This window comes from Chrysoperla carnea, chromosome 5, assembly GCF_905475395.1.
Source record: "Chrysoperla carnea chromosome 5, inChrCarn1.1, whole genome shotgun sequence".
Classification (NCBI taxonomy): Eukaryota; Metazoa; Arthropoda; class Insecta; order Neuroptera; family Chrysopidae; genus Chrysoperla; species Chrysoperla carnea.
This window is the reverse complement of record NC_058341.1, coordinates 26,256,167-26,276,436: the sequence shown is the minus strand read 5'-3', so window position 1 is coordinate 26,276,436 and position 20,270 is coordinate 26,256,167. Positions and strand designations below refer to the sequence as shown.

General features: G+C 28.7%; 2 protein-coding genes across 2 annotated transcripts; one reads left to right on the top strand and one right to left on the bottom strand.

Moving 5' to 3' along the window:
• The first annotated feature begins 13,722 nt into the window (after positions 1–13,722).
• On the top strand, positions 13,723–18,177 carry LOC123301076. Its single transcript, XM_044883805.1, has 11 exons — positions 13,723–13,796; positions 14,503–14,595; positions 14,935–15,057; positions 15,337–15,444; positions 15,511–15,635; positions 15,762–16,149; positions 16,430–16,495; positions 16,762–16,878; positions 16,951–17,135; positions 17,421–17,588; positions 18,098–18,177. The coding sequence occupies exons 1-11, from the start codon at positions 13,723–13,725 to the stop codon at positions 18,175–18,177; spliced, it is 1,527 nt and encodes a 508-aa protein (XP_044739740.1).
• A 99-nt stretch (positions 18,178–18,276) lies between these two features.
• On the bottom strand, positions 18,277–19,982 carry LOC123301510 (40S ribosomal protein S17). The gene is made up of 3 exons (XM_044884277.1): positions 19,836–19,982; positions 19,571–19,767; positions 18,277–18,513 (listed from the first exon to the last, which is right to left on the bottom strand). The coding sequence occupies exons 2-3, from the start codon at positions 19,763–19,765 to the stop codon at positions 18,313–18,315; spliced, it is 396 nt and encodes a 131-aa protein (XP_044740212.1). The 5' UTR covers positions 19,766–19,767; positions 19,836–19,982; the 3' UTR covers positions 18,277–18,312.
• Between the last annotated feature and the right edge of the window lie 288 nt (positions 19,983–20,270).

Below are 20,270 nucleotides of genomic sequence, written 5' to 3'. Positions count from 1 at the left end.
ATCAAATCAAATATTTCTTTCCCTCTTCCATTTTAAGGAACTTATATGGATCGAAATTCCCATTGCCTCCACCATTTATATATTCCCAACTATACATTAATTACAAATGAAACCGCGGCTAAGAAAAGTAAAACTAGTTGAATTTTTTTTACATCAAAGATTATTATCAACTAAATCACTTTTGATTTTAGTATAATTACAAATATTCAAAGAAATGCATAGTGAAATCGTTTTAGCTTCTTTAAAAAATTTAATTGACATTTTTATTAAAAGTAAATAATTTATTTTATTTTGTGTAATTTAAATTTGTATAGAAGCTTTAAGAAAAAAAAGAAAAGAAATAAGAGTTATATTTGAAAAAAAAAAAATTAACTTAGATACGTTTTACGTTAAATTTAAAAGAGATAAAAACTAGAGTATGGTTCTAGTTGATTATCAGTGCATCTCACAGCGTCCACAGACCATAAATATATAATTAATTCAAATGATTATGGAGTACACATGTAAGTATGTATAAAAATAATCATGATATTTTTACATTAAAATTATTTTTTTATATAAATTATTTGTGTACAGGGAGTTTATTAAATGTTGAAAGGATGTTTTACACTTTTATTCAAACGAATAGTTAGGTCGTATGTCGATCTCTTAATTAAGAGACAGTGAATTTATTAAACTTTCTTTACATCGGGACTACCATCTACAAAATTTTTCACTACATTCTTGAATCCGAAAATTTTACAGTTTTTAATTTTTACATGAAATACTTTAAGTCCCTTAACAGGAGAGAACATAAGGAAGAATTCAAACTATTTAACTAAATTGGATTCGAGAACCCGAGATTCCGGGTCAAATTAGGATGGATAGCAGACTTTCTTCTCTTGGTAAAAGTGATGTGATTTCCTTCCGCTGAATCCCTAAATACGCGGCATACGTGGTAGGTATTGATAGTACATATTTATAGTCTGTAACTCGAATTTCAAAAAGCAAACTCCGTAAGTCGTAATTAGTAAAATATAATGACGTCATCGTAAAATATAATCGCACATTCGCACCTTTCTAAGTCGAAATTTTAGCAATTAAATTCTCTGTATCTCGAACTTCTTTTTAAATCGAAGACTCATTAACTCTCTAAAGTATGTAATTCTACCAAGTTTATGGTCATATATTTTTCAATTTTTATTTAATTTTAGTTTTCTTTAAATCTTTTTGTGATAAATAAATAGCAACAAATCAGAGCCGAATTACCATATTCATGATTATACGGTTCCAAATTCTTTAGTTTTATACATTGTCTCATGTAAGGGTATAGTACCTGAATGATCGAGCCTTGCTCAGTATTTTTTGAGTTAAAAAGACACAAATTTTATCACTAATATAAGAACCGTTTATAATGTCTCCGTACAAATACCAAATTGAATGTCCCGGTAATGTACCTACCTTATTTCGTTAACTATATGATAAACACCAATAGATGTCAAGAAGAGTCATATTTTCAAAACACGGATAAAAAGGCATTTTCTAAAAATGAAACATAGCTAGATCGATTTTTCGCCCCAAAAATCCCCTGCAGATTAATTACCATGAAAATCGTTGGAGTCGTTTCTAACTTCTCGTTCGATCCCACCTATATCGTGTGAGCTCCAGATCAAATTGTGCATTAATTGCGTAAAGAAAACTTGATCTAATTTTTGATATTTCAGTGACATATCTTTAACGAGTTTTTACAAAATTCATGAACATTATAATTTTCGTAATAACATCGATATTAAACAAACTCTCCGTATAACGTGAATATATATTATTATAAACTAGAATGTAATTACAATATTATTAAAGTTTATTTAATATAATTATTATTTCATTTACAAAAACATTAAAACGGCACTGTTTGTTTTTGGTAAGCACAGCACAATCTTTTTAAATAGCTTAATTTGTTGTTCTAAAAGTGCATTATTATTCCTTGACAAATTTAACACAAACAGGTAAAAATTTAAATTATATCATCATCAAAATTAATGATCTAAGTTAGCGAATTTCGAGACCATCGCAATTAAAATCATAGCGCATTGGTATTACTGTGACGGCTTGCAAAAATTTCAAATCATTGAGTTTTATCCTGCCAGAATGAGATTGAATATAAAAGATGTATTTTTATCAGTATTTGAATTTTATTAAATTGGATATTTTTTAAGAGCAAAGTTATGGAAAATAATTAGTACAAATAAAATTGTAGCTTAAGCTGTTTTGTACTTTGCCATTTTCTTCTATAAATGTGTTATACATATACATAAATTCCACATATATTTATATGTTCTATTTCTGTTAACAATTTATCCTTTTTAAGTAATGTGTCTGTAAAATTTTTGATAAATATCTGCTGGTTTTCTTATTCTAACAAGAAGATAATCAACTCTTAGACAGAACTTTGTCCCGACATTAACTAAAACCTATATTTCGACAATTAGAAAATTTCAAATTTCAAAGTGCCGGATTATAACGACGATTTTAGCAATTTGCCGGGCTCAGAACTTAAGAACGGTTACTGCCTCAATATCGCCATGCTCACATTTGTTAGGCTAACTAATTAGATCTGCTGGAAAGTGAAAATCTTTTAAAAAAATGATACTCCGTTGATCTGTTAAAGTTCTAAAGTTCGCAACTCTTCATCAGTTTCGAAGAGTCTTATGTCTATGAATTCGTAAATTGCATTCATAGAGATGATCGTATTTCGAATCTCGGCAGCATTGTGTTTTTTGCATACTTTATTCATTGAATAAAACATTAATGATTTTCATGATAATGAAGAAAATAGTTGAGTATTTTTTATATTTTCGGAGCTTGCAGATATAATGTGCGATGATGTTGGCTCAAAACTATTACATTTGCTTTCGTATTACTTACTTTCTTTAAAAAGTAATAATACTACTTATATAAACGGGGTATAAAACTAAAATATATTATAGCTATGATTTTAAAGATAAAATTAAAATTATGCATAGATTCAAAATTATGATCATTTCAATTTGAATCACTTGAATCGGTAATGTACTATAACTATGATAAAATATATGTAATATATTTTGATAACAAATAATATAAAAATATGTTATTTTTAATAATACCCACATATGGAGAAAGTTATATTTGAAATAATTTAAATAAAAGCATCTTTATCATATTAATAAAATGTATATAGAATAACATAAAGTTAAATATTTATTCTGAAAAGAAATTAAAAATATAATATATTGTTGTGTGTACTTATTTAAAAAGTGAAAATAAGAATTTACTGTTATTATAAAAAATGAATCCAAAAAATATATCTATTTATTGACTATTATAAGTATTGTTACACTATTATTAATAATAATACACAATCACATATGAAAATTATTTATGTTAAAAAACCATCGTTGAATATGTAATTAATTGATTGTAAAAAAAATGTAATTACTCATAAAAAATATAAATGTTTAGAATTTTATGATTTATTATTCTAAGCATATAATTATGTCATGAAAAGCTATGTTTCTTTAAAATTATTTTTGAATAAGAATTTTGAAAAATGATTGACAGTGAAATTTTCACTTATATGTCTATAGAAAACTTCAAAAAAGTTTTAAAACTTCTTAAAACAATATTTTAAGCTTATGATTGCAAACTTTAAGCAAGCTTATGATTGCCTTTGAAGAACTTTAAAAAAACAGTAGAAGAATGATTAGACTTAATCTTAAGACCATTATATTCTTTATTATACAATTCATTCATACATTTGCTGCCAGATTGTTGTAAATTACTATGGTTTCTTAGATATCCATCTATTTATATCTGAAGCCCAGCTTAAGCTTGTTATTATATTTCTATTTTAACTTTTTTAAGGAAAACAAATGCCATCGTTAAGTTTTTTAACTTTTAAAATAACTCCTGCTAGAGCCTAAAATTGTCTTTTTAACAAACAAAAAAAAAAGAAGCAAAATTTGGACAATAATATATAAGAAAGTTACGCCTTTATTTTAGGGTTTGTACGTGCCATTCTCATATAATTATGATGATTCCAGAAATAATACAAAAGCCGACATTGCAAAGTGTTAAATTATAACATTAAATACTTTTAATTTCTGTAAGAAGGAAATGTTATCCGGTTAATTGGAAAAAAAAAGTAGTTTAACGACATTTTATTGAAAACAATATTAATATTAATAATTTACCCACAATCAATTGGCACTTTATTTAGGCTAATTACTTGGCACTCAATATTTCATCAATAAACAATACTAACTAAACTATTGTTAAATTAAAGTGGGCTTGTTATAAGCATTAAACATGATGAGAAAAAAACCAGACAAACCAAAAAACAATATAATGAAAAAAATAGTATATAAGTGAAGTACAGATTCAAACTTATATTTCTCATTTAAGTCGAACATGTGACGCTCAAGTACCTAACCCAGAACAGCCGAATTTAATGTTTAAGTAGCTCAAAAATAACCGGGGTACATTGTATATGTACTTTCCCATTTAAACATCATGCAAATCATGATATCATGATAAAACTACTGGATGGATTTTGATGAAACTTCACTATCTTATAAATTTCTAAAGAGATATATATAAATATAGGAAATAACTTTTAGAAGAAATAACACATAAATGCTATTCAATTTCATCACTTTAAATGTATTTTATGGAAAACCGAGTTCCGTTTGTTTTAATTTTCTTTATAGGAAAATATTTGTGATGTTTTTAACTACGAAATATTAGTTTCCCAACTTAATCTTAAGAAAATTAGCCTTGTTTTTTAAGCATATCTTTAAAAACACTTCAATATAGAATTTATATGTTAAAATGCGAACTTTAAATCCTTATTAAAAAATTTACCTGCTTATAAAAGACGTTAATGAGAACGTACACGATTTAAATTGATGCCTGTGCTACTAAATCCTGAACGCTGTGAGCCAAAGGCCTTCGAATTTGTCTACAACACTAGATTTGTCTGTAGTCTTAGTTTTTAAAGTTGAAATTGCCCAGTAAAACTAGGTACAAGTAAAAATATAATAATATTTAGATAAAATAAACAAATAATTAAGAACAGTAGATCAACTGATCAAGGCAAAACCTACATTAATACAAGAAATTGATTTCCCGGAAATAGTTTATTCAAAACTGTATAATAAATATTTAATATATATATATATATATATATATATATATATATATATATATTATAATATATTATCATTTACTCTCAATTTTAGAAGAGATATTATTAATAACAAGAATTATTGTTCTTATATTTCTTTATAAAGGCATTAAGTAATTACTACCTTAAGCAGTCAACCAACCGGATTGATAATTTTTGAGTAATTTCAATGACAAAAACCAAAATTTTTTGGAAGAGTGACTTTAGGATTGTTTGATCTGCACTTTCTCTTATTCGGTCTCATTTCATTTTGAACGAACTTTATAAAAATATTTAAATGGCTGCTCATATGTTATGAAATCCATCTAAGATAAAAACATAGACTGTGACTACATTATGCTAGAAAAATCAAAAAATTTTATTTCCACGATTTCTCAGTAATTTATTATTTTTTAAATTAATTATAATTTTGAGAAAAGTGGTATTGCTAATTTGTTCAGCCACCATTGTTGATAATTTTTTTAATACTAAATATTTTAGCACACACTAATGTAACGTAAATAAAAAATTTTAATAGAAATGAACTAGAAATTACATCAAAAATTGAAAATCGAATAGTTAATCCTCAAATGCTATACCGTGCAGTTGAAAGCTTTTGTCTTTCTAGTATAAACATTTGATATGAAATATTTATTAGGTATTTTTCCATTTAAACATCAATCCATTGAAATTTATTAAATGATATCTGATATAAATCTAAAAGAAATAATTTACTTTTTTCAGATAATAAAAGAAGGTCCTTAACGACCTCTTATAGATCACAAATATGGAAAAAATAAAAAATATGGCACTATTAAAGTATACATTAATAGGTAAGAGTTCATTTTATCACAATTGCATGATAAGTCTGAAGTAATTTTGGTCTTTTTTTGTTTTGTTTCAGTTCTTTTACTAGCTCATGTACCAAAGAAAATAATAGGACAAAGATTAGATAATATTGTAAGTACCTATAATTAAATTTTCTCCATAAAATGTAACTAATTGTACGAGAGACGGCAAAATTTTTGAAAAATTTATCAAAAATTTCACAGAATAGAAGATAAAAATGATTTAAAGTACTAATATAAAATATATTATACACAGGAATCAATGCCATTAACTTCAGATGGTTGGAGACCAATTTTATCGAATCGCCCCCAACAAGAATTTAAAAATTACCAAGGTGAATTGTATGCTGATTCATCAAACATTCAATCATACACGCCATCAACAATTAGAAACTCAACATCGAAAATAGTTACAAAACCATCAGAGATTTCTTCACCTGCTCCACAACAAGTGAATAATACTCAAAATCAACATCAATCACATGGTGGCCAAAAACAACAACATAAAAATCGATTAAATTCAAATATAATCTCACCGGTGAATTTAGGAAAAGTATTTGGCAACAATCAAGATATTATACTTCATGGGAATCATCCAAGCACACGTAATAATCATCCAAATATTTTAACACACGCATATAAAATTCATGGAAGTAGTATGCCATCGTTTTCACATAGTTTTGGAGGATCAAATTCATTCAGACATCCAGTCATGGGAAAATTACAAGCTCATATGGCTTCGGCTGGAAAACGGTACAAACATCCTTCGCATATAGGATCAGCTACCACAAGGGATGAAGTATTTTTAAATCCACCATCAGGTCTTTTAGGTAAATATAATATAAACCCACCAATAATGTATATGGCTAAATTAAAGGCTTATTATTACGGCTGGAAACTGTTCTTCGCTTTTTATAAGATAATTAAAAAATACGTATTTTGAGCCAGGATTCGACCCTGTATATTTACCCGTTCTCTAGTTATAACCAATTAAAGTTTTAAAATTGATAAACTTTTTTCCCGGAAACGGCAGGGGCGAGGGAGTAATAATAATATGAAAAGGTAGTACTTTATATGTACTATTTATGATATTTTATTCGAACGGTTCTATACCTGTTTGTTTTTGAAAATTGATGGACCGGCCACTGACAAAATATCTACAAAATATCAAATTGTTTTATAACCTTGACTGGCAGTAATTGCAGAATTAACATTTTGGGCATTTTTCAAAAATTAATTACAGCAGTCGAGTCAAATACGTATTTTTGAATTATCTTCAACTTTCCCAGTTAAGTTCCGGAGTAAATTTTTAGATTTTTTTTTTTAAATTACGAGCCCATCCCCCATGGTCACGAAGTGTGTACCTCAAAAAAGTTAGCCTCCAAATAGGGGTACCGAACTACTTGGTACAAAATTGTTATAGAGATGAAAATATTTGAATACCCTAGGCCCCAACCTTTTTATCAATTCACTATACTTAATGTCATTACAATTATTCCAGGTTCTTATCAATATTTCCACACACCAACATCATCAAAAGGAATATCTGCAATACATCATGGTTCAACAGGCGGTAAACATTACATATTCCCAGGCGCGTTACCATCACACATTGACTTTCCAAATCACTTCTCTCCACTTCCAAATATAAATGATGAATTAATTCAACAATTAATGCGTGATAGTTCAAATCCTTCGATACAAAATCAATTTACAACATTTTCCAAACAGAAATTCCAAAATGATTTCAACAGAAATATACTTCCACCACCAATAAAGCCTTTATTTGAAATTGATAATTCCAAAACGAAAACTGATAATTCAATTCAAAATTACGGACAAGCGCAACAAACCATAAATGATCCACAAGTTGTTGTGGGTAAACAAAAACATGGCGAGAAAACAAAAAAACCAATTGAACATGAACGTAATAACATTGTACCAGAAAATATCGTTGTACAATTGCCACCCCCTCATCATTCAGGGCATCCACAGGATGTCAAAAATGTTGAATTAGAAATCACAAAAGAAAAATTTAATGTTTATCACGAGCAAATCCCCTCAAACTACAATCACCATCCTCAGGTCCAAAACTTTTTTAGTAGTGAGGCAAAAGCTACACCAACCAATTCAAAATATTCAGCACACACATATGAAGTAACCGAAGGTAAATATGAAGAAACTACACAACAACCTAATTTCCCATCGAAAGCCGTTAGTAACCGGTATTTCAATCAAATTCCACCGTCATTACAAGACCATGATTTTGGATTTACCTTTTTACCAACACCCTATCGACCATTAAAAGTAAATCCAACATTACCTACACAAGATGTATCGACTGTGTATGCGTCATACAATCAAAACAAAAACAAACCTCATGATTTATTCTTACCAACCCAATATCCAATTTACAAGGACCATAATCAATATCATCATTATAACCATCATTATAACGAACTTTCTACCCAACTTTCAGTTCCGGCGAAAGAATCACAACGAATAAATTATGCACAAAATGAAGTAACAACACTTTCAGAATATGAAGTGCCGCCATTACCAACCATACATCCATCAAGTTATTACTATACAATCAATCAAGAAAGTGGAACTTCAGGAAGTTCTCCTCCAGAACGTGCAACCAAACGTCCAAAAACAACAACTACTACAACTACTACAACTACTACAACCACAACGACCACAACTGAAACACCTAAAACTACTCGTAGTTATAATCGGCAAAGAAATCAAACGAGACGACGAAGACCTACATCAAAACCTACCACAAGTTATAAAGATTTAAGTACAACCCCAGTCTATGAAAGTCGTGTTACAACTCCAACTTATGAATCATATGACTCGATAAGTGACGTATCGAATAAAAATTATCATCAACCTTCAAGACATAAGTTAGTTAAACCTTATCGCACAACCCAACCACCAGAATCTGAAGTACTTACAACTAGTTTACAACCAGCTATCGAACCAACGTCACCAATTCAAAATAAATATCAAATTTCTGAAGAACAAAATGAAGAAGACGTTGAAAAACCATCAAAACATCGTGCAAGACCATCAGATTTCATGGATGAATTTGAAGATAGCGAATATCATCTACGAAATAAATATCAAGATTTTAATGAAAATAAATATGAAAAACCACGCAAAACAAAACCAACCTTACGTCCTGTAAAAGATGATAGCGAATCAGACGATTACGTGGAATCACAACCAATCAAATATAGTAAAAGACCGTACAAACAACGTCCAACAAGACCATCATCATATGAAGACTTAGACGAATATGCAAATTTCGAAACTACAAAATCTGACTATGAGGCGCCACAAAAGCATTATTATCAAAACTATGATTTAAATGAAAATACTCCAATTCAAAGGTATACCAAAAGTACTACTACTCAACCTCCCTCACGAGATGAAGAATCTGTTACGGAAAAATATGAAATTCCTAAAATAACAGAAAATGAACTTGATCCTACATTCAATAAAGAAACAACAGACAATAATGAACGTATCAAAGAAGTTACAACAAAAATAAGTAATTTTTACTTAGGAAATTATGAAAAAGAAACTGTCACAAATCCAGAACCAGAAGTTACAACAGTCCAAAAATCCATAACAACAGAAGCCCCAACAACAAAGGAAAACAAACTTCGTACCAAACCAAATCGTTATGAAACTAACCGACCAAGATTTAGTGTAAAAGATTATCGAAATAAATTAAATCAATATTCAACTTCTACAGAAAATCCAAACACCGAGACAACAACACCTCGTATTCGTTTTCCAACAAGAATAAGAACATCTCAAACTTCAACTGAATCGAGTAGACAAAATGATGAATCGCGAGATCGTAGCACACCAAAAGACACCCATTCTGAAGAAACACGAAAATTTACACCGAAAGAAAGAAGATATAAATCATCAACTGAAAACTCGAAACCATTAGAAACAACAACGTCAACGACAGAAAGATCATTTAGTGCTTATAGATCAAATCGAACTCGTCCAAATACCGGTAAATATGGTTATAATAGATATCGCACCACTACCGAAAATAGCAATGGTGCAACTGTAACAATACCTCCTCCAAAAGTAGTAATCAAACCAAACACATTATTAAAAAGACCCGCGCCATTAAGTTTACGAACTAGAATAATGAATAAGCAAAAAGCACAAAATATGTCTGCGACTACAACTGAAAATACGAACACTATCGAATTTGAATCGATAAAAACTGACAGCACCGAATATAAAGTACCGCAACAGACAACATTACCAACCTCAGATTATCAAAATAAAAAAGAGTTAACAAAAAATAATGACGACAATGAAAATGACGATGATAATGAAAAATTTGATATTGAAGATTTATTTTCAAACCAATCTGATAAACCGGACACAGAAGTCGATACAAACTATTCACAAAAAATTGCTGATTTAACATCTTCTTTATCAACAAGTAAAGATTACAATTCGCCAGGCATGTTTAAAACAGTTTCACCAAACACAAGTCGACGAGTACCCAATTACTTTACAATAGCAACTGATGATCCCATATTACCAATTGAGGCATTTTTCCCACAATTATCACAGAAAGATAATCAAGGCAATTAGATAAAATCTCGTTATTACGGCTAATGCGTTTAAGTTGGCAACAATTCATTTTGATCCGAATTTCTATTAGTTAATTTTATACATTCGGGTCTTTATGAGTTAGTGAAGTCGAAATATTTTTAAAGTTGGCAGTGGCACTATTAAAATTAACCAAAGCAATGGATTCATTTTCCATTCATTAATTTAATAATATATTATTTATTTATTTTGTGTAAAAACAGATAGAACGTAAATATTGTTGCTATCAAAATTTTTAAATATTATTTAATGTTTCGAAAAAATTGGGTGCTTTATACGTAATTGTACTTCTTGATTATTAGCTGCAACCAGATTGTCTTTTAGCCGTATTTATACGACATTCCACTTATCCACCATTTTACAAGAATTAAGTATATCCATGTAAATAGTAGATATTATAAAATATTTTAAGATTAACACTAGGTATCTACTTTGAACCAAATGCAATATCGCAATCCATTGAATCATAAATATTATCACCGAAAGAATACTGGAGCCAGAATCAAAGGGGTCCTGTTTCATAATATCTACCTAAGATGTTTCATATTATATTCCTATTGTAAGCTGCAAATCCTGCAATATTTCATTCATGTCCGTTGTGGAAATTGATTGTTTTTATATACAGTGTGTTAATTTCAAAAGTATCCATCCTTAATAGCTCTTGACCTAATGTGATTATTGTTTTGAGTGAAAAGATACGGCGATTTAGACATCGACCAGGAACTTCGACATTGATACCTAGAGAATTTTAAGAATACCTCTCATCTTCTATGTAGTCTATCCTAAGAACCAATCTAAAATTATCTAGGTATCATTTTTGAACTTCCCCGACGATATCTAAATCGACGTGTTCACTCAAAACAATAATAACATGAGGTCAAGAGTTATTAAGGGTGGATACTTTTGAAATGAACACATATATTAGCCCAATGTAGTTTGTCTCACATTTTCGGCAGTTTTCTATTTTTCATCACATTAAGACTAAAATTGTTATTTTGGGCTTGTGATTCGATTACTGCACTCCTCCTTCACAGTGTACAAATCTGTTTTGTGGAAATTCAGGAGATCATTTGACCTGGTATTCTTTTTTTACAATCTCAATATTAATAAATTTCAATAAGATGTCGATAGAAATTTATTAGGAAATGAAAATCTTGGACTTTCTAGTTATTTAAATTAGTAAATCATGCAGTAAATTGGAAATATAAAATAGATATTTCCAGAGCATTTAAAAACTAACAGTATTTTATTTTTTATGTTAAATTATAATTAATTGTAAGTTAAATAATTTTGGTTGGAATGTAAAGCTCTGTGATAAAAATAAAGCTTTATTTCCACTAAAATAGTGTAATTTCAAGAACAACAAATTATTGTGTATTTTATTAAATACATTAGAAATATTTAAATAATAATAATAATGGAATCAATGAACAGTTGACTCTATTTACAACTACGTGTAACCTACTTCTATTTGGAATTTATTTAAAGTGGAGCAAATAGGCGGATAACTGCTAGTAAATTCGCTTTTGGAGGATCTACCTTAAAAGAAAAAATTGATTAACAAAATCATAGTAGTTCCCACAAATGTAGTTGTAAATAACTAATTTTAACTGCTCAATGACTTCACTAAAATATCTATTTATTAATTATTGTTAAGCCGAGGCCAGATACGAAGACGAATAACACACAACAAAGAAAATAGACAATAACATCGCAAAATGACTACAATACATGCATTTTGCGTTGTTACATAACTGTTTGATATTTGCCTATCTTCGTTTTTGTGTGTTGTTCCCCTTCGTGCCTGGCCGCAGCTTTAAAGTTGAAACTTAAAATGTACCTACCTATTTATGCATATATAATATTTATTATTTATTTATAATTAAAATATTAAAAATTCTTAATTATAATTATTAAATGAAAAAAATCGAAAATTTTTGTTCTTAGTCTGAAGACATTTTATAAAATAAAGTTTTTAAATTTATATATATATTTTTATTTTTTTTACCCTACATTTTACAGCTCAGTAGCGTATTTTGAAGAGGTCATAAAAGGTATTTACTCTCACATTTACTTGTGACGATATAACAAGGCAAGTAGTGACCAGAATTTTGTTTGAAAATTAGTAGGTAAGTACCTGGTGAAGAAAAATTTTCTCCAATCGCATATATTAATTACATCATTTCATAACAGAAATTGCACTTTTTTTCACTCTATTACTGAGGCTTGAAACCAAACATAGATAAAGAGAGGTCGATGTTTTGAAAAATCGAATTTCATCCCTTAATAACTAAACAAATGTTTCCATGGAAAGGTTTTCCATTTTAATTATCGTGATTGTAATAAATACAACGTAGTTTTTTTCATGTCAAAATTTTTACAATAAATGAAATTTTATTACGTTCTTGCAAGATTAAATCATAATTAGAAAATGTTAAAGGTAAAAATTTACTTTTCTGTCTTATAAAATTTTATTTGAATTAATAATTTGCGTTTTCCTGCAGTTTAATAATGAATTTGATTCAAATGAAAATATTTCAGTTTTTAAAGGGTAAGTTTAAAATTAAATAGGTTCTCATAATAGTACAGTTCCAAGAAATTTTGACATAAATCGTTTTTATAACTTTATGCAATGCATATTACAAGACTGATGTAACATCTGTATACAAACACAAATTCCGGATGGACGTAAATCATGATTTGCATCTTTAGCTACCTATGATAATAAATTTTTGAATAAATGAAAATCATTTTATTTTGAAAATGTAATTATTTGACTTTTTTTATTGAGGATATTAATTGAGAAAAATAATTTTTGTATTTTTTGGAGGAGTAATGTATTGGCTAAGTATTTAGAAAAAAAAAAATAAAATTGAGGGTAGATATTTTTTTATGAAATGGAAAAATCTTTTAGCTCTCGATTACATCAAAGGTATTTTGTTTTTAGTTTCTAAATTTTACCATCGTTTAAGTATACATTAAGATAGATCTGTGTAAAGAGAATGAAAATTTTTTTTCTTTGCTCGTATTATAGTAATGAACAACCCAGTATTTGACAAAACTGGAGACTTTCAGCAATACTTAAAAATTAATATTACAGTGATGAACAGGTGCGACAATTTTTGTTTTTATTTTATAAAGCTATGGGAAAAGCGGAATTCTATAAACCCAATTTTCAAAATTTTTTGGTCAATCATAATTTTTTATTGCTTTTGCATTTGAATAGTTGAGAAACTGAATAATTATGTTCTACCTCAAAAATATATTTCGGCTTTACTTTGGGTTTTCATTTATTCATAAACAATTTAAAAATATTAATGTAGAGTTATTTCAAATATTGCGATTGCAAATTATTTTCAAATTATCCAATTTTTTATAATCCAAAAGTTGGACAAAAACTGTTTAATGACGACTTTTTTTATTCTTCTCTAACAGTTTACAAGCCCCAATATACACTTTTTACAACCTTAGCATGCTATAAAAATTTCAACTTGATATATTTTTTCGTTTTTGAATAATCGTATTCACAGACAGGCGGACAGACACATTCAGATGAACAACTGAAAATGAATTTTATGAACACCTATACCACAATTTTGTCCGTAGCATCAATATTTTTAAGCGTTATAATCTTGGGATTAAACTTAGAATACCTTTACATATTTCATATGTAATACATAGTATAAAAATGAGGTTGATCGCAAAAATAAATCTGAACACGGGTACACATAAAAAATGTGGACCTTTCAAAGACAAACAAAACAAAAACAAAGTTATTATGGCTGGAATTATAATTAATTGATATTTTACTTGCAGGGATAATCGAGATTTTAGATCTAAAAATTTTACAAAACGAATACCAAATAATAATTTATTAGTAGAAATATCAGACAATTCCGATTGCAATCGGTAAGTATATTCATTAAAAGCTTTGAATGTGTATGACAAAACTACCTCAAATAAATCTAGGCCACTAGCAAATCAAGACTGTATTACTGATTGCCTATAGAAATTAAATTTTAATTACACTTTAAATGCCTATCTGTCCAATATGTTTGAATGAAACCTCTTTTCTGGATCAATAATTTTTTACTGTTATATTTTTTTTAATATTTACGATAATTTTCATAATTTGTTGATGTATGTTGAAAAACAATTCCTCTTTCGTTCAATAACACAGCTCGGAAAGTTTAAAACCACGTTTGCTTGCTGTCTCACTATTACTACTAAATTTGTATTCTTTTACAGTAGTGAAGCTTCCGATAAGTTAATAGAAACTCCTAGAACGCTACCCACATACAAATATAGATCTCCCCAGATAATGGGATCTAATAGACATAGGCCACCAGCGGCCGATCCACGATTTCGGAAGTAATATTTTATGTTCTTCAATAAAAATCGAATAGACGAAAAAACTTAGGAATTAATTTCTGCATTCTGGCATGATAAAACATATTGAAAAGGTGACTTTTACATCTGTCACAACCCGATTAGATTCCTAAATTGAGATATTCAAAGTCAAATTTTGCGTCAGGGCATTTTACACCTTGTATAATTTTTACATGCCAATATAGAAATCAATTCCATAATATTTTTCGTCATCGAGCGAACTGCTATAATAATTATTTTTGTTATTGATTGTATTTTTAGAGTGCATAAATCAAATCCACTTAGTACACAATCAGAAATAAGACTTGACAATTTTATAAAACCACCCGAAGCAACAAATATTTTGAATTCGTCACTTCAATTAATAAAGTATTGCTTGGTAAAGATTTTATTAATTTGAGTTATGTAAATAAAAATTAGTAATTTTTTTTTCAGAGAAATACCAATTACACCAAAAACACCAATTACACCAGAATGTTTTATACCATCAACAATTTCTACACTTCCACCCAATCAAGCTGGACAACCATTACCTTATGATGGTCAACCACAAACTCATCCTATTCAATCATCCACTCATCCTGGACAACAAGAAGTTCATTCGGAACAACAACAGACTCATCCTGCTCTATCACATACTCATCCTGCTCTATCACATACTCATCCTGCCCAATCAACAGCTCATCCTGATCAATTAACCACTCATCCTGCTCAATCATCTACACACCCTGTCCAAATACCCACACATTCTGGACAACCACCTACTCATTCTGGGCAAACACACACTCATTCTGCACAACCACCCACATATTCTAGACAATCACCCATTTATCATGGACAACCATTCATTTATCCTGAACTACCACCCACTCATCCTGGACAGTTCCCCAATCATTTGAGACAAGAACCCATTCACCCTGGACAAAACATGAATTCTAGGATGTTAAATGAAAATGAAAGATCACATAATTCATCTCAAACTGAGTCCTCCAGTTTTACAGTTTCGCATAGCAATTGTCAAACGGATCCCATGCCATTTTTAGAGCCTGCCGTACATTCCCATTCCGAAACGATGTAAGTTTCTTAATTATATCGAGTTAAACATTTATAATGGATGTAATCAGGTTTTGGCACACAGGGAGGGGGGGTTAAATTTAATTTAAGCTTAATATATAGGGATTGGGCTAGAATCATTCCATTTCGTTGTTATAACCGGTTAGTCGTCATAGCCGATTATGACTATTAGGTCAATAGACAGTATTGTTTTACATTTGTGAAAAATTCTTTGTTACCCTAAATTTTACATAATTTTTAGAAATTAATAAATGAATAACTAGTTGTTTTAACATTTCAGTCATGACTTTCCAGAAGGCAAAAAGAACGAGTATTTGTTGGAAACAAAAACTGAAAAATCTTTAAAGTAAGTAGTTCTTCGCCGCATTCACACAAAGAAGTTTTGCTTCCGGATGACGGGTTGTTCTTAAAGAGGGCATAGACATAGGCGTATTCGTAAAAATAAAGTTTGGCCAAGAGGTACTAAATTAGAAATTTTTGGTCTAAAAGTTTCATAAATTCAACAGTATTTGATATAAACTCATACTTAGCCAACTAAATCAATGTAAAATTTAGGTGCAGATTTTTTCAGAATAGCTTTAGCAAGGTTCTACTTTTATTTTTACTTTTTAGCGTGGAAATACCCGTTTTTAATGACTGGCTTATAGAAGAAACACGAAAATTAGAAACTATATTGGAACCAAAAAGTAAAAAAACAAGTGAAAAAAGTACCCATTCATCGAGTCCAAGGTTTAGTAACTTCACTCTATGATAACTACAATATTTAAATTGGTTGCTATTAGAAATAATGCGTGTATTTAGTTTTTACAGTACAAAATCAGAATTGAAATATGGCCGAATTAAAAAAAAAGAAAAAATTTCTCAAGATTTACATTATAAATCGTTAAATAGCCCTGTACAGACAGCAGCAGCAGGAGACACTGAAAATTTTCAAGCAAAAGAAATATTCAATCCAAGCTTTTGGCTCATAAATGGCGAAATTCAAAGTATGCTTTATTTAGATAATTCAATTTAAAAAACCCACAGCCCCTTAATTTTTTTAATATTATACAATATACAAGGTGTCCCTAAATCACCGAAACATACTACTTTCTACATTGATCTTACACTTACCTCTTTAGTGTGTGATTAAATTTGGGGTTTCTAAAATCGTCCCAATCACGTATCCTTTGGGGGAGAAAGAATTATGAGTCGAAATTTTTACTGATTGTCAATCCTGCAATAACATAAAAAATAGCTTTAGTAAACTGTTACAATAATTAATTTTCTAGATCAAGCCGACGTGTTTTCGTTACTGAATATTGTACTTCTAATAATTGCTGTATTATTTGCATCTTTAGTATTATTGGCCTTCTTTTACTTGCTACAGCCAGTGGTATATAGTATGGTTGATATCATTTATACATTATTATTCGGGGAACAGGAAATCGAAGAGGAGGGTATATTTTTAAATGACGGTTTAGTCTGGCTCTTTGATGTTTTAAAAACAACTTTTTCATCTTTGGTTAAACTGCTTTCAAAAAAAGTAAGTTTTTGTTTTAATTAATATTTAAGATTTTTTTCCGAGATAAACAATGATAGTTTTGGAATAAAAATAATAAAACTTCATGAAATCAAAAATGTCTGGTAGCATATATGCAGTTTGTACAAAACGTATTAAAACGCATACGTGTTGCCAATAAAAATAATTTGGTTTTTAAAGAGACAACTTCCTACTTCCAAATTATCCCTTCACATACTTAAGCTACCTTCATCAGAGATTCGACACTTTTTGAAAACCCTGTATAAAACTTTTCTCGCATATTTATGACACATTCGAAATTTTAGTTTTGTTTCAACACCTTTTTTATATGCTTCAAATGAAAAATATTCGATCATACTTACATTACTTGATTTCTAATAATCTTCCATTGAACTATACTAAATATAAGATGACGTTGCTTTTCAGGCGGTGTACTACATCATAATTTATTTTTTCAGAGAAAGTGTTCAGTATCAATATTTTCAGAATCAGGTTGTGCACCATAATTTCAAATTAAATTAAAATAATTTTTAAAAATCAATGTATTTTATTCGTAAATATTAAAATAAAAATATGTTTTAGAATAATGTATTCTTTTATTTTTTAAAAAAACATTACATTTTTTTGTTTAAATAATCGACTTAATTACGTCTATTAAATGATTGTGTAGTGGGTTGGGTAAGTTGAAGACCATTAATATTATTGAATTCAAGCATTTTCAACATTTCTTTAGTTTCTGGATCAACTTCAATGATATCATGTTCTAAAGCAGATACTTCTGGTACATAGTTGTCACGACGTTCACGTTCTTCTTCTTGTAATTTGATTGAAATACCTCGTACCTATTTTGAAATTAAAATGGAATAAATTAGAAAAAAAGCACAGAGAGAGATAAATAATTCTTAAAGGTAAAAATTTTGATATTTAGGAATCGAATAAAGAGAATATTGTCATAATTCACATCAGGTGTTCCATCAATTTAATATTTGTTTTATCCATTTCGAGTAAACTTGGGACGTAGAATTTAAGTTTGGTCAGAAAATTACTAGGTTCCTACAACTTAGTTATAGTAGGGGAGCCCAAGAGGGGATTTGTGTAGTTACACGAGCGCGTCAAATTAAGTATTGGTGGGTTAATTAAATGATAAAAAATGTAAATTTCAATAATCTGAAAAATGTGGATCGCGTTCGAGTTTTAAATATTAGAAAAATACTTATTTTGAACTTTGATGAACAGTTTTTAGCTTTAAAAACCGTAAAAATCGGGTTGCAAAAAAAAGAAAAATTTTGTTTTTTATACAAAAGAATCGAAATCTGCTACAAAAATAGGTAATTCCATTTTAAAAACGAAATTGATCATTGTTTGACAAGGAAAGTACCATCGGAAAATAAAATTTTATTAATTCTACGATAAAATAAAACCTGCTTTTGATAATCCGATCCTTTTTGAAAAAATTAATTGGAAACTTATAAAAATAATTCAAATACTTTACGTTTAACTTATTTATAGGTAATGATGACAAATTGTATATGAATCAAAACTATTAACGAAGTGATATTGTATTAAATTTTTCAAATTCTAAAATTTTGTGGTGAATTTTGTTAATTAACAGCCCGAATATGTTAATGAGATAGCGGCGGCCCTAATTTATTTACTAAATAATTTCGCTCGATTGATTTGAAAATATCATCTTACTCAGTTGTAACTGTACTTCAACCCGGCTTACTTTAAATTTCGATTTCATATAACTAATTCTATTTAAAAAGTATGGTTTAGTGATTTGAATATCAATTTTCATCGTTTTTGTCTGTATGCAAAATTGCAACGTTGCCAATATGTTTTTCCGTACTACATTCCAAATACTTTTATAATTCTAAATGAAAAAGTGCTTAAACTTACTTGAGAGTGTCTCAATCTTTTCATGAGATGTGTAACAAAACCAGCAATTTTATTTCTTAATGGTTTTGTTGGAATTATAGCAATTTCTTCACAAATTCTTTTATTTGTATGGAAATCTAGGGTTAACCGCGTGTAGTACTTTTCAATGATAACTTTTGAAGCTTTTTTCACTGTTTTTGTTCTTACTCGACCCATTTCTATATTAAATACAAAAATATTAGTATAATTAACTATAATCAAAATTTATAAAACACAAAATTCTTACTGGATTAGGAAGTAAAACTTCTGGCACAAAAACGTGGTTGTCACAAGAACTATATTATGGAAAGGAAGTCTGAATTCTTTAGTTTCTTTCCGATTGGTGTTAATTACAGTGTTACCAACTGTAAATATGTTACACACCTATCTTGCCCACCAAGTTTGAAAATTTCAACAACTTAAAATTAAATTTCTTTTATAAAATAATAAATTTAAAAAATAATAAAATAATTTCAAATCAAACAAATAAGTATCATTTTCGGTTATTTGATCAATAATTTTTTATTGTTTGAAATATAAAATTAAATGGTAATACTAGATGAAACCAGTTGAAAAATATACAAAATAAACACAGATCATTCAAAAAATATCCAAAATACAAAGATTTAATATAGTTCATAATATTTAAGAATTAGGATTGGTTTACAAGAAAGTAGGTTCA

Coding starts and splice junctions, on each gene's coding strand:
- LOC123301076 (XM_044883805.1), top strand. CDS start 13,723: ATGAACAACCCAGTATTTGACAAAACTGGAGACTTTCAGCAATACTTA. Junction 15,445..15,510: donor TCGTCACTTCAATTAATAAA/GTATTGCTTGGT, acceptor TTTTTTTTTCAG/AGAAATACCAATTACACCAA. Junction 16,879..16,950: donor ACCCATTCATCGAGTCCAAG/GTTTAGTAACTT, acceptor GCGTGTATTTAG/TTTTTACAGTACAAAATCAG.
- LOC123301510 (XM_044884277.1), bottom strand. CDS start 19,765: ATGGGTCGAGTAAGAACAAAAACAGTGAAAAAAGCTTCAAAAGTTATC. Junction 18,514..19,570: donor AAAGATTGAGACACTCTCAA/GTAAGTTTAAGC, acceptor ATTTCAAAATAG/GTACGAGGTATTTCAATCAA.